General features: G+C 39.5%; 1 protein-coding gene across 4 annotated transcripts in view; it reads left to right on the top strand.

The window, feature by feature from the left end:
- The window catches only part of LOC125463492 (fas-binding factor 1 homolog), a 100506-nt gene that overhangs the window by 6121 nt on the left and 78832 nt on the right, over positions 1–15553 (top strand). For 3 of the 4 annotated variants that reach the window (XM_048554788.2, XM_048554790.2, XM_059653828.1), the window contains 5 exons: positions 5848–5934; positions 8356–8383; positions 10333–10374; positions 12546–12636; positions 13877–13937. In XM_048554788.2, the coding sequence (XP_048410745.2) occupies positions 5929–5934; positions 8356–8383; positions 10333–10374; positions 12546–12636; positions 13877–13937 (228 nt within the window). In that variant the 5' untranslated portion in view covers positions 5848–5928. Of the gene's footprint in view, positions 1–4017; positions 4050–5847; positions 5935–8355; positions 8384–10332; positions 10375–12545; positions 12637–13876; positions 13938–15553 lie in introns of all 4 variants that reach the window. The other variant, XM_059653827.1, reaches the window with a different exon arrangement.

Here is a 15553-nt window from a genome sequence, read left to right as displayed (position 1 = left end):
CTGAGATTCTGGTTGACTTTAAAGGCTTTAATATTCAGCTCTGGATGTTTTGATGACACATTTGTTCAGTGGAATCTCATTATAATGTTTGAGTTCCAAATTCATTAATGGCACTCAGCAGGGTTTGTTACCATAGCTGTCATTGGAATGGTTTACATTGCTGTATTTATAAACAGTTAGAATATTTTTGAAGTGGATTTCACAGTACTCTTGTTTATTTTGAAAATTATGAAAAGTTTGTAGAATTATCGTGAAGGGAGTTAATTTGAACTACTGAAATGTGAGGCTGGATGAACACAGCAGGCCCAGCCGCATCTCAGGAGCACAAAAGCTGACGTTTCAGGCCTAGACCCTTCATCAGAGAGGGGGATGGGCTGAGGGTTCTGGAAGGAAGAACAGGTTAGGGAGGCAGAGACAGGTTGGACTGGTTTTGGGATGCAGTAGGTGGAGGGGAAGAGCTGGGCTGGTTGTGTGGTGCAGTGGGGGGAGGGGACGAACGGGGCTGGTTTTGGGATGCGGTGGGGGAAGGGGAGATTTTGAAGCTGGTGAAGTCCACATTGATACCATTGGGCTGCAGGGTTCCCAATGGTATCAATGTGGACTTCACCAGCTTCAAAATCTCCCCTTCCCCCACCGCATCCCAAAACCAGCTCAGTTCGTCCCCTCCCCCCACTGCACCACACAACCAGCCCAGCTCTTCCCCTCCACCCACTGCATCCCAAAACCAGTCCAACCTGTCTCTGCCTCCCTAACCTGTTCTTCCTCTCACCCATCCCTTCCTCCCACCCCAAGCCGCACCTCCATCTCCTACCTACTAACCTCATCCCACCTCCTTGACCTGTCCGTCTTCCCTGGACTGACCTATCCCCTCCCTACCTCCCCACCTATACTCTTGTCTCCACCTATCTTCTTTTCTCTCCATCTTCGGTCCGCCTCCCCCTCTCTCCCTATTTATTACAGAACCCTCACCCCATTCCCCTCTCTGATGAAGGGTCTAGGCCCGAAACGTCAGCTTTTGTGCTCCTGAGATGCTGCTTGGCCTGCTGTGTTCATCCAGCCTCACATTTCATTATCTTGGATTCTCCAGCATCTGCAGTTCCCATTATCACTAATTTGAACTACTGTTTGTTTAGTTAGACAGATTGACCCTCCCTGAGATTTCCCAATATTATTATGGAGCTCATGATTTCTACATGAGGAAAATATTAGGTCTAAGGTTAGCCAGAGGAGTGGATTGTGATGATGGGATAGGTTGTTATGGTTTAGGAGATTTCACATTAATCTCAAATCTACCAATGTCCCAGTGAACAGACTACCTGCCTCAGCATCCACCTGTCTCCATTCTTGTCTTGGCATTCACATGGCAAAGAGGACTAAACGATAATAAAAAGAGACAAAACCAACTGAGGGCAAACTAGATAAATCTTTTAAAAAATGGCAATAAAAACATCTTTAAATATATAAAAAGGAAGAGAGGCCAAAGTGAATATAGGTCCTTAGAAGAAGAATCTGGGGTCATAGTTCTGGGGAACAAGGAAATGACAGAAGAATTAAATAGATATTTTGCATCAGTCTTTATGAAAAGCTGCAACAGTGAGGGTCATGGAGATACTTGTGCACAAAATACAGCTCCCTGTACAGGAGGTAACCAGGAAGACAAATGGAATGTTGGCCTTATTTCAAAGGAGTTGGAGTATGAATTGAGAAGTCTTATTGTGGCTGTAGAAGATGCTAGTGAGACCACATCTGGAGTACTGTGAGCAGTTTTGGTCCCCTTACTTAAGAAAAGACATAATTTTATTGGAGGTATTCGGAGAACGTTTGCTGGGATAATCTCTCCGGCCATAAGATACTTCAAACATTCCAGTGATATGAAAGAATATGGAGGAATAATATAGTACCATTCCCATCACTAGAGAAGTAGCATTAGACAAACTATTGGGGCTAGAGGCAGGTAAGTCCCCTGGCCCTGATTATTTGCATTCAAGGATCCTAAAAGAAGTAACTACATAGATAATGCATGCATTGGTTGTAATTTTCCAAAAACTTTTGGATTCTGGAGAAGTACTGGAGATTTGGAAAACTGCCATTTTGATATCCCTATTCAAAAGGGAAGGAGGCAAAAGGCAGCAAGCTGTAGGCCACCTAGCTGAAGATCTGTTGTTGGAAAAATATTAGAATCAATTACTAAAAAAGCAATAGCAACACATTTGTAAAGTGGAAATCTAATGAAGCAGTGGCACATGGCTTCACAATAGGGAAACATGTCTAAACAATTTATTATAATGAGAGGCGGGATAGTCTGGGACCTTCTTCACTAGAGCTTAGGAGGTTGAGGCGCAACCTTATAGAGGTTTATAAAATAATGAGGGCTATAGATAAGGTGAGTTGCAGGTGTCTTTTCCACAGGGTGAGGGTTTCAGGACAAGGGGGCTTATTTTTAAGGTGAGATGAGAAATATTTTAAAAAGACATGAGGGGCAATTTTTTGCACAGAGTGAATTGTATGTGGAATGAACTTCCAGAGGAAGTAATGGATGCAAATACCGTTACAAAGTTTAACAGATGTTTGGATAAGTACATAAATAAGTGTTTGGAGGGATATGAGCCAAGCACAGGCAGGCAGGACTAGTTAATTTTGGGATTATGTGGACTGGTTGGACTGAAGAGTCTTTCTGTGCTGATGGCTGAGTTTTTTGAGGAAGTCCAACCGCAGTGGATAAAGGGGAATCAGTAGATGTGTTGTATTTGGACTTCTAGAAGACTTTTAAAAAAAACTGAGTCTAAGGTGTTAGAGGTAATATATTGGCAAGGGTAGGGAATTGGCTATTGGGCTGGAAATGCCAAGTTGGGGAAACAGGCTCTTTTCCATGTTGTTGACCTGTGACTAGTGTTCTGTAGGGATCAGTGCTAGAACTGTAAATATTTACAATCTATATTAAAGTCTTGAAGGAAGGAAGCAAATATACTGTGGTAACAAAGTGTAGAGCTGGATGAACACAGCAGGCCAAACAGCATCTTAGGAGCAGAAAGGTGCTGCTTGGCCTGCTGTGTTCATCCAGCTCTACACTTTGTTATCTCAAATTCTCCAGCATCTGTAGTTCCTATTATCTCTGAGCAAATATACTGTATAAATATACTGTACTATACTAAATATACTGTAGCTAGTTTTGCACTGGAGACAAAAATACATGGAAAAGCAAGTTGTGAGGTTGACCCAAACGGTTTCAAGAGATATTGTTAGATGCATTAAGTGGACAAATAGTTGGCACATGGAGTATAATTGGGAACATATGAAGATGTTCATTTTGGAAAGAAGAGCAAAAGACCATATTGTAGCACTTAAATGGAGAAAAGCTGTAGAAAGCTGCAACATGGAGGGACTTGGGGTATTTGTGCATGAAACACAAAGCTAGCACACAAGTACAGCAGGTAATCATGAAGGATAATGGAATATTGGCCCTTATTTCAAGAAGGTTGGAGTATGAGTAGAAAAGTCTGAGACCACATTTGGAGTACTGTGAGCAGTTTTTATCCCTTTTATTTAAGGAAAGATATTGCTTCATTAGAAGCACACACAGTTCACTAGGCTGACCCTGATATGATGAGATCGTCTTAGAAACAAAGGCTAACCCAAGTTAGGAATGAGAGGTAATCTCATTGAAACACATACGACTCTTAAGGGGCTCGTTGAGACTTTATTTTCCCTCACGAAAGAGTCTAGGACCAGAAGGCATTATCTCAAAATAAACGTGTACCAATTTAAGATTGAGATGGGGAGGAATTCCTTATGAGGATTGATTGTCTTTTAGAGCTATTTGCCACAGACAGCTGTTGGGGGCAAAGTCTTTGTGTATATTTAAAGCTGAGATAGATTCTTGATCAGTGTGGGAATCAAGTGTCACAAGGAAGAGGCAGGGAATTGCTTGTGAAGAGTGTCAAATTAGCCATGTTCCTATTGAATGATGGAACAGGTTGAAGCAGCCAGAATGCCTACATCGGTTCCTGTTTCTTACAGACTTGTCTCCATTTCCATCTTGGACTGCTATTGTGAGTATCCTTCCTGTCTCCTGCCTTCATTAAAATAATACATACAGTCTCCATATGCCAGCCAAGAGGCAGGATCGAAATGTGCTAAAGTCCTCTGACTCCTGATTTCTGCCTTCAAGGTGAAAATCCACCTTTTGTCTTCTGTACTCCAATTGATTTAATGTTTTCAGTAAATAATTCATTGCTAACATATCTGTTATAAATTTTAACTTTTACTGATTTTTAAACTTCTGACTTTGGCTCCTACTTCTCTGGTTTACTTTGCTATGGCCTATGCTTACCTTTATGAATTAAGCGTTCTTATTGATACTCCTAAATCATTTATATATCTCAATAAGTCTCCACCATTAGCCACGTTATTTCCAAATTGTAAAACTAGCACTTTTCTTATGTTTTCTTGGCTTTTCCATATTACAAATGGAATGTTTTGCCGCTTGGCATGAATTTCTAAATGGTTTATAGCATAGTGACCAGAATCAACTGCAATATTCTAGAACACGCAGTGACAATAAAGCTGCAACACAACATCTTCAGTCCTGTGGAATGATTTATAACCATTCTAGTCTCTATGTATCAATTCAATTTAAATGATTATGCACCTATCAGTAAATTTTTCAATATGCAGTAACACTATGATCATTCATCAGTATTAGTATACTTTACCATTTGTCTTCCCAGTTGCATAAATACTTAAAATCTTCAGAAATTAAAAATATTGCTAGACGTCTTCCCTGTATGGTCTCCCCATTTTGCATCTCTCAATTTCTTCTCTTGTCTGGCTGTAAATGCCCTAAAAGTGATGGGTCACAATTTGCTGTTGGAGTGAATGTTGGCCTCGGCCATTAGTAACACTTGCCTGCACATGTTAAGATTTTTAAAATTTCTTTTCCAAACCACGTGCTGCAGTTGCAAGCTGATAACAGCACTCTAAGTGCAGCCTTAACAATACCTTGTACATTTGCAGCAAGACCTCCCTGCTAACATGTTAAATATTAGGCTAACTGGCCTATGTTTTTGCCTTCCTTGGATAGATGTGCTACATTAGTGATTTTCCAGTTTGCTAGGATATTTCCAGAGTCTAGAGAATTTGGAAAACCATAACTAATGTATCCACAACTAATGTAGCCACTCTTTTAAGACCCTGGGATTCAGGCCATCAGTCAGCCTTTAGTCCCTTTAGCTTTCTCATACTGTTTGTTTAGTGATTGAAACTGTTTTAAGTTTCTTTCTTCATCTTACCTCTTGATTTTCTGTAGCATTTGGGAATTTTTTTGTCATTTACCATGAAGACAGGTACTAGCTCAGCCATTTCTAATCATTAGGGCTCCAAATAAGTGGTAGGGAACACGTTGAAATTAAACATGCATGTGACAACGGCATTGCGGTAATCATGGTCCAATTTAATCTGCGTAGACTGAAAAAAACTATAATACCGTGACTGGTTAAAAACTGAAAGAACTGAGGATGCTGTAAATCAGAGACAAAAATAGAAATCGCTGGAAAAGCTCAACAGGTGTAGCAGCATTTTTGGAGAGAAATCAGAGTTAATGTTTCGGGTCAAGTGACCCTTCAAGGTCACACAACCCGAAACATTAACTCTGATTTCTCTTCAAAAATGCTGCTACACCTGTTGAGCCTTTCCAGCAATTTCTATTTTTGTATACTATAACTGATGATACCCTAGAGTGTGCACGAGATGTTTTAGACCAGTGCACTCTGGAACCAACTAGAGAATGGGCTATCTTGGGATTTGGTATTGTGCAATGAGAAGGAGTTAATTAATATTCTTAATCTGCAGGTTTCCGAGGGAAGAGTGACCATAACATGATAAAACTTTTCGTTGGATGAACAAGGGTCTTATTTCTAAACAAAGGATATTATGAAGGTATGAGATGGGGGTTGGCTATGATAAATTGGGCAATTCATTAGAAAGCATGCCGGCAGATAGGCAGTGACTGAATATAAGGAACAAATACATGCATTGCGATAGTAATACATTTCTTACTGGTGCAAAAACACAACAGGGAAAATGTTCCAATCATGCAATTCCATTTTATATGGTGCCACGTGGCAGGTAGGGTAGCAAATTAGAAATGTTTGGGATTAATGGATCCTTGGCAGTATGGACTACAAGTAGACTAAAAAGACAGGAGACCGCAGGTACGTATAAATGGGCATTTGAGACTGGAGACGAGTTGAAAGTGGTGTTCCCTTTGGAGCAACATTGGGATCCTTACTCTTTGTGATTTTTATGAAACAAATTGGAGAAGAATCTTGAGGGCAAAGTCTGTAAGTGTGTAAATGTTACTAAGCTAGGGAGAATAGTGAATTGTGAGGATGACACTGAGTGACTTTAGACGGACATTGACAGTTTTGCCAAATGGGGAAACACCTGGCAGATGAATTGCGATGCAGAGAAATGCAAGTTTTTTACATTTTGGTAGAAGAAACATGGAGAAACAATACAGACTCAATGGTACAACTTTGAAGGAAATACAGGAGCAGAGGGACCCTGGGGTTCGCACGCATAATGCTCTGAAGGCAGCCAGGTAAGTTTAAACAGTTGAGAAGATTTACAGGATCCTTGGATTTTATAAATAGAGACATATACTCATGAGAGACATGGACTTTTTAGCCTCAAATAATGTAACCTGCAATGTGACCAGTATGTCTCAAGTCTTTTTGATCTGTACATCCTTTGCTTGCTGTGATCTGCCTGTACCGCTTGTAAACAATGCTTTTCATTGTATTTTGGTATATGTGACAATCAGTCAATCAGGTATTCTCCTTGGAACAGAAAAGATTAAGAGGTGACCTTATTATGTGTTTGAAATTGTGAACAATTTTTACAAAGTCAACAAGGGTGTTATGTTTCCACTAGTTGGTGTGTCAAGGGGTCACAATTTCAAGATAGTCAGCAAGAGAGCTAGGAGTGAGATAAGGCGAAACTTCTTTATTCAGAATGGTTAGGATTTGGAATACACTGCCTGAGAAATTGGTGGTGGCAGATTCTACAGGAGGTTTCGAAAGAGCTTTGATGTATGTTTGGATGTGATAATGTTTAGAGGGCTTCGGAGACAGGGCTGGACAATGGGACACGTAGGGTTGCAGTTTTGGGAACTGGAATTGACATGGTGGATCAAGTGGCATCTTTTTGTACTGTAAATTCAATGAACTGTGAAGTTGTCCACTTTGGTAGGAAAAACTGAAAGGCAGAGTATTACTTAAATTTTAACAGACATAATTATAAGAGGTGAAAAAAATGTTGATGTATGAATACCAGCCACTGAAAGCAAGTATTCCAGGTGCAATACGCAGTTTGAAAGGCAAATGAGATGTGGTATCTCATTGCAATGAAATGTGAGTACAGGAATAAGACATCCTAATTGCACCTAAACAGGATCTTTGTGTGTTCTGGAGTATTGTGTGAGAATTTTGTTCTCATTGCTGAAAGGGATTGCAGCAAAGGTTCACTAGACTCGTACCTGGTTTGGCAGGTCTCTCATATAAGGAAAGATTGTGTTAACTATGCCTGGATATGTGGATTTTAAAAGAATAAGGGGAAGTGGGATCCCAGCAAATCACTTAAGGGTGAGGTCTGAAGGTAGGAATGTTATTATTCCCTGGCTAAGGGTTCCTGAGCAAGAAGCCTGTCATCATGCAGTGCCAAGCAGTCTCCATGACTGGAATGTCATCTACCACCTTTTAACATTCACTTCACCACAAACACAATGTGGCAAGGGTATATACTAACTACAGGGTGGACTGCATTAAGTCATGCAGGCTTTCTTGACAGCACTTTCCAAACCCACAAGTTCTAGTGTCTTGAAAATGGGGCAATTTTCCCTCGGGTATCACCACTGGTTCCTCCTCCATCACACCTATTTTGGAAATATCTCAGTGTCTTTGTTGTCATTAGGTCCAACAAAAGCCAGAATGTCTAAAATCTTGACAGGCGTGGAGAAAATTTAAGTAACATTGCATGTGTAATGAAGCAAAGTGGCATGACCTTAAGTTTGAGATACTGTATTTTTAAAATAAAACAAAGAACTGTGGATGGTGGAGATCTGAAACGCGCAAAAACAGAAATTTGCTTGAGAACTCAGCAGGCCTAGCAGCATCTGTGAAGAGAAGATAGTTGGGTCCAGTGATCCTTCTTCAGAACTGTGTTTTTTAACATTTGTATGACGAACATTTTGAAAAGCTTTCAATCTGTTGTATTTAGAAGTTGTTTTTCCTTTCTGTCAGCAAGCCGCTTTGAAAATATTTAGCCTATAAATGACCTATCTATTTGTTTGTGTTTCAGGGATCAAAACAAAAGAAAGGATTCCGAGGTGATTCACCTATATTCCATCTTGTTTTGGACAATTGTTTGTAATTAAAGAGAAAGAAAAACTTTCTGAAGCAGTTATTTTTTGTTTTTGTAAAATGGAATCCCAGTGTGAACTGGAATAATTGCACTGAATACAGTTACAACCTTGGTTGTGAACCGTTGTGCAAGTGAATCTAGAGCCTGCCTTGGATGACAACCTACTGGGTACATATTGCATTTAAAAGAAACCAGAAACCAGCACATTATCATTGAAATGCTCTTCAACTTTCTAAATACAATCTCTTTTTTGTTAAAAAAAAAACAAGTTCAAAACCTGGAATTGAAAATATGTGGGGATTTGTGAGAGATGTTTTCCTTTCCAGCCTGCTCTCCTCACTCATTCCTATTCAAATGAGCAAGCAGTAATGTTAGGCAGGCTGGATTGCTGATTTCTCCACATGCCCCGCTCAGGACTAGACACTGAATGTTCAATGTTCTTTGACCTGATGAATAGATGTTTGCAAATGGCCTTTCTGATACACAGGATGGATTTTTTTAATTTTTATGCAATTGTCTATGACTAGCTGGGTGTGCTGAAGAAAAGTGTATGGTGGAGTTAGTGTGTTGCTCTTGCTGTACCTGATAGGTTGATGACATGTAAAGCTTGGTGCAGGGTGCAATTTAAAAGTTTTCAGATGGTATGAAACTTGGAAACATTGTGAAAAGTGGGGAAAATGGTGTGGGACTTCAAAAGGACTTTGGCAAGTTGATGGAATGAATGGACAGGTGGTAAATGAAGTCAACAGGGAGAAATATGAAGTGGTTCATTTTGGTAGGAAGAACGTAGAGTGACAAAAATGAGGTTCTCTGATATTACTGTGTCTTTGTTCTGTTTCTCTACAATTCTAAAAAGGTGTGCAGGAGCTGAGAGACCCGGCTGTAAGTATGCATAAATCACTATGGATATTTGAGAGTATGGTTACTGAAGCATACAGTTTCCTAGGTTTACTGACAGTGGAATGGAATACAAAAGCAATATAGTCATAGACAATTGCATAACAATAAAAATACAAAAGCAAGGAAGTTGTTTACATTCTCTAAACCTCAGCTGGGATATTGCATCTTGTTCTGGGGACCACAAATTAGGAAGTACATGAAGGCATTTGACAGAGTGCAGAAAAGATTGAGTGATTCCAGGGCTGACGAATTTCAATTAAGAAAGCAGATTGGAGAATAGAGAGAAAGAAACCAGAACTTTGATACAGATGTTGAAATCATGAGAGGCCTAGGCAGAGTAGATGGGGAGAAACTGTTTCAACTCCTGAAGGGATCAAGAACAAGAAGGCAGAGATTTAAAATCATTGGTAAAAGAAGGAAAAACAACATTAGAATTTTTTTTTAATGCAGCGAGTGGTTTGAGTCGAGAATACTCGGTGAGTGGAGGAAGCAGATTCAATTCTGGCATTCAATAAGGAATTGGACCGTTATCTGAAGCAATGTGTAGGGTCATAAGTTGGAGGCAGGGAATGGTATGAAGTGAAATATTCATTTGGAGAATTGGTGCAGACATGATGCATTGAAAGGCCTCCTGCATTACCACAATTCTTTTATTCAGAGATTTTCTGAGAAATCCGATCTAATCACTGGCACAAATAATAATAATTGAGACAAACTTGACCCGTATGCCGTGCTTCCTGAATGCTGATGTAAGAGATACCTACCTAAAACACTACTGATGCTTCCTATTATTCTCTGAAATGCACGCAGCAATCAAAACCAAACCCACTGTGCCTGTATCTCTTTGAGAAAATACTCTTATTTCCCAATTAGCGATTTAGCGCCTGCCTCATTGTGAAATCATAAATATCGATATGAAATTGGATATAGGCTTGAATAAGAACATTCTATACCTTCATTGCTGGGAACAAAAATGAGGTTCTCTGATATTGCTGTGTCTTTGCTCTGTTTCAGAATCGATTGATGATGTATTAGATGACCTCCTTGGAGAAGATGGTAGGGTGCAATTACTTTTTCTTTTTCTGGTTGACTGTTTTAAAAACGAATCTTTCATGGGTTGTGTGCATTACTGGGACAGTCAGCATTTGTTGCACATCCCTCATTGGCCTTGAATGGAGTGGTTTGCTAGAACCATTTCAGTTAAAAGTCAAGCACGTTGTTGTGGGTCTGGAGGCATAAATATGCCAGATCAGTAAGGATGGCAGATTTCCCTCCTAAAGGACATTAATGTACCAGGTTTTTTTTAATGCTAATGGACAGTAGTTTCTTAAGACCATAAGACATAGGAGTGGAAGTAAGGCCATCCGGCGCATCATTGAACCTAGCTTTTAATTTCTCATTTTCTTTTACTAAACAAATTTAAATATCACCGACTGCTGTGATGGAATTTCAACTCTTGTTCCCAGAGCATTGGCTGGGCTCCTGGAATACTGGCTTAGAGACATTACCACTGTGAGAAGAGTCTGTGCCACAGATCTGTTTACAGTAATTCTGTTTACTTAGAAAACCCCAAAATAAATGTCTGAAGTTTAGTTTGCAGGACAAAGCCAAGTTGAAAAGAGTAACAGTAAAGATAAATTCAAGTAAATAGTGATGGAAAATCAATGCCAGCTTTTGTTTTAAATCTCCAGAAGTAGTAGAGTTTGGGAGATATGATTAAGGAGAAGGAAACAGTGCAAGGTGTTCCAACTTGAACACGCTGAGATTTTTTTTTATTCAGTCTGTCATATCAAGTGATCCACAATGACACTCTGAATTAAACTGCCCAACAACTTAGATCTACAGAATTTCTATTTGCCTGGCGAGGTTTAACATCTAGGGAACTTAGACACAAGCCAATAGGACAGAGATTTAGAACCGTATGTGTTTACAGTACAGCACCGTTGGATCATCAGGTCTATACTTGCACTCTGCTGGAACGATCAGAAACCAATGCCACTGATTTTGTTTCCCCATCCTTCTGTACTATAATTTCCATTGAATATTTATTGGCCCAGATTTTGCGCTACCCACTGACCTTGATGAAAGCTGCCTGCAAAGATCCAACAATCTCTGGGATGCAAAACTTTCCTTTCCTGACATTAGTGTAAATCTGAAGTCAAGTCCAGGAATCTCCTGGTGTTCAGCAGCAATGACGTGAGGAACCAATCAGGAAGGTTTTTTTAAAAAAAAAACCAATCACCTCACTTCTTTAGGTTTTAAAGTTTCCAGCTTGCAGAATAATTAATTGGGACAGAGATATTGTCAAAGCTGAAATATTATAAACTTTAATATTAATTTTTAAAATTTGAGGAATTTGGTAAAATGGAGAAATTTGACTACTGTCTTTTATAAGTTTATGTGCAGTTGAAATTGAAGTGCTAAACATATTAAAATGCTTCCTATTCAACTATATCGTTCAACATTGTTCCATTGAATGTATATTCCCACTCCTTGGTTTTCTTCCAAAGTATATTGCATTCCTCCACATGAAACAATTGCATCTGCCATCCAGTCTGCCCATTTTCATTAACTTTTTTATATCCCAAATGAGCAGAGGGACATTGCTGGAGTTTAACATTGAATAACCTTATAACTTACCAGTTGCACATTCCCCTTGTTAAGAAGAAAGAGCATAGACAATGGCTTGCATGGCCTGAGGAAATCCAAAAGTATTCCACCGCTTGTGAAATCATTTGAAGTGTAGGCACTCTTAACGCAGGTGCAGTATTTAGAAAAGTTAGTTTTAGACAAGTGGAAAGGACGGTGTATTTTAAATAAAGAGGGATTGAGAAGAAATTTTAAATGCATAGTGAGAATATTAACATTCAGAAAATTGAAACTAGAAAATTTGAGCTGCAGTGAAGAGTGGAGGTTGCTGAATGATACCCAAGTAATATCATTGCTGCCTGTCAAATGAGTTTAAAAAATAAAACCGATGCCTTGACGTTGAGCAAGAACAGCTTTCATCACTGGTTAATCTATTGTTGATTCTAACAACTCTGAGTAAAGCACTGCAAATACTCTGATCTGTGTACGTCTCCATGCATTGACTGAAACCTCTACAGTGCATACTGGTAGCAATGTAATACTTTATTTTTCCCTTTAAACTGTATTTACATTCAATCCATGATTTAATGAACTCTGGGTGTGCTAACATTTTTATTTCTGTCATTTTGTTTTTGCAGATGGATCTCCCAGTAAACCTACTTTACCAACTACAAAGTCAGGGAGGAACCTCAAGACACCCATCACCACATCATCCAGCACCAGCAAAAAGTATGTAAGCAAGCAGTCTGACTGTGACCGTAGGGCTAATAAGCATGCTGTGTGAATACTCGTAGTGTTTAGCCAGGGATTTAAATTAATGGAATTTAAAGTTCTTCAGCTTTCAACTTGAAATGGAGTTTATCCAAAGAATCATTCAAACACAGACAATAGTGTTAAATGTAGAAAACACTGATAATTCATCTTCACCATTCCACAAACAGTCACAAATGTCAGTGCTTGGATTAAATTATCAAGATGGCCAGTTTTCCTGACAGACTGCTAATCAGGACAAAAGCAATTCACGCCAGATTTTGCTATTAACAGGAAATATCTATTCATTGTAAACACACATTCGTTAACAAGCGGCAATCACTAACCTACTCCTATCTGAATTAAATTGTTACCTTTTAAAACCTAAATATGACACACTCATTCACAAAGAAGACAAAAGACAGCTATGGATAGAAAGACCAAAGGGGAAAAAAATTCTGAAAATTAAAACCCAGACCACAAGGATGGGTTAAGATGTCTCTGTTATTTTGATTTTCACAATGATGATGCTCTGATGCCTGTAAATCAATGGTTATTTGTTTGAATAGTTAATTTGGACTTAAGTTGTTATGTATTAGAATTCTAGCTCTTAAGTTTGAGTATTTGGTTTTGTTTTCTCACTTGCTGTGAAGGGAGGGATATGTTTTCTGGATGATTCTGGCTGCACTGCTTTCCCAAGTTGGTAGCAAACTGCACCTTAACAATCCGAGGGCTGTCATCAGGCAGTTTCCCTTAACTCAAAAACTCCTGGAGTGGCTCTGTCTTAGTAGCATAACAATCTTCACGTTCTAAAAGCAACATAGTCTTGTGCTACTAAAAGTGCATCATGCAGCCCCAGTTGATTTATTATATCTCCTGGCGATTTAGCTGGATGACAATTTCCAAATTCCGTTACAGGTTATAGTCCAAAAAGTAAAGATTTACATTCCCTTACAAATGTAATTTATAGTTTCTGTGCGATAAAAGTGCAGATTGAAATTAAGCATTCAAATTGAGATTAATGCAGTGTGTGCCCTGGGTCATCTGACGTGTGGAGATTAATACTGCTCTCACCCTGGAGTTTCCCTGATTTGTAAAGATTATTACAGCAAGTGCCTTAGGGATTCACTGATCTTTAGAGATTAATGCAACAAGTGCAGCAGGGTGGCTCTGATTTTTGTTGAGATTAATGCAATGGCTGCATTTCTTTTCTCTTCAGGCCACTGCTGGATGATGACTTCTTCAGTAAATTGGAACAGGATGTCAATAAGGACAATGAGGTTAGTCTACATCTTTTGGCTTACACACTTAACTAGTAGTATGGCAAACTGGGTTTGAACAAAGCCTAATTTAACACCAAATCACATGCAGCAACAGATCTCAGGATCAATTCTTAATTTACTCCAAATTAATTGAGTTCTATAGTAAGGTATATACTGTATGTTACCAAATGCCCCAGACTTCCTGGCTGGTGAGGGAAAACAAAAATTAACTTATTGTTGCTGTTTGGACTTGTACTAGAATATTAAAAAGAATAGCTAAAATAATGTTGATCCCTTAGAAACAGCTCAGTGGTTAGCAGTGCTGCCTCACGGTACTAGGAACCCAGATTCAATTCCAGCCTTGGGTGACTGTCTGTGTGGAGTTTGCACATTTTCCCTGTTCTGCTTGGGTTTCTTCCTGGTGCTTCAGTTTCCTCCCAGGTTGTATGAATCAGCTGTGCTAATTTGTCCTGTAGTGTCCAGGATGTGCAGGTTAGGAGGGTTGGGTGTCATAAGTGCAGGGTTAGGGGAATCGAGTGAGTATGTGGGTTTGGGTGGGATGCTTTTCAGAAGGTTGGTGCTGACTCTGTGGACCTCTGTCTGCATTGTAGGGATTCTCTGATGTTAAGCAGCGATAGGAGAAATCATCATGGGGAATGAGAAAATGGCAGAGACAGGGAACAAACATTTTTGGGTCAAATTTTCTGATGACCGGATAATCTGTATCTTAGATGTATAGCATTGAGCAAAAATCCCCATATTATATAAAATATTAGACCAAAATCCCGAACTTCTCAAAACCTTTAAAAGAAAGGGAACAGCTAGGCTGAGCTCTGGAAAAATACACAGATGCTGTCTGGAGCCATTGTTCAGTCCAAAAAGTCCCATTCAAAGACACCCTGACACCCTCGGCCGAAACTAACTTTTACACCTTGGGCTATCCAACTATATTATGGAACCCGTACAGACATCAGACATTGAACTTAAATCAGTATTCTTTCACAGAGATATCAGGCATTCAACTTCAATCTAAATATATTCACACATACTCTTAACTGTCAGGAAGCCAATTGACTTCAAAGGTGACACCAGTAACACAATGACAGGCGAAAATAAGAGGCCCACAATCAGTATAATTGCAGGCCCTGATCTCACCTGAAACAGCTGTCTCACCAGGAGCTATCCCCACAGCTATCTCCAGAAGAGGGATCTCAAACCACTTTCTCAGGGGGTGCTCTAAGCAGTGATACTGAAAAGAAGAATTCTAACAGCTAATTCCATTGGCTATTTCCAAGAGCTGTATCTGGAAGGGGTTATCCCAGTAGCAGTCCCAAAACCTATCGACACAGATCTGTTCCGCACAAGAGGAACCAATTGACACCAACCATGACCATCAGACGTAAGAACTAGCAACCTCTGAAAATCGCTGAACTGATTGACACCAGAAGGCCTCAAACAGATAATGAAGTGAAAATCGGCCTACAAAACCACCACAAAATAAGGAAAACCAAGTAATATCCCAATAGATCCAAGTGGGAACAGTCAGCTGTAATTCAAAATCATGTTTCTTTCTCTCTTCTCCCCCCCCCCCCCCGCAAAAAAAAAGTAGTGAGCTTAAACTTTTGAGACCCTAA

This window comes from Stegostoma tigrinum, chromosome 22 (assembly GCF_030684315.1).
Source record: "Stegostoma tigrinum isolate sSteTig4 chromosome 22, sSteTig4.hap1, whole genome shotgun sequence".
Classification (NCBI taxonomy): domain Eukaryota; kingdom Metazoa; phylum Chordata; class Chondrichthyes; order Orectolobiformes; family Stegostomatidae; genus Stegostoma; species Stegostoma tigrinum.
The sequence above is the reverse complement of the archived record's forward strand: the minus strand, read 5'-3'. Positions and strand labels throughout refer to the sequence as shown.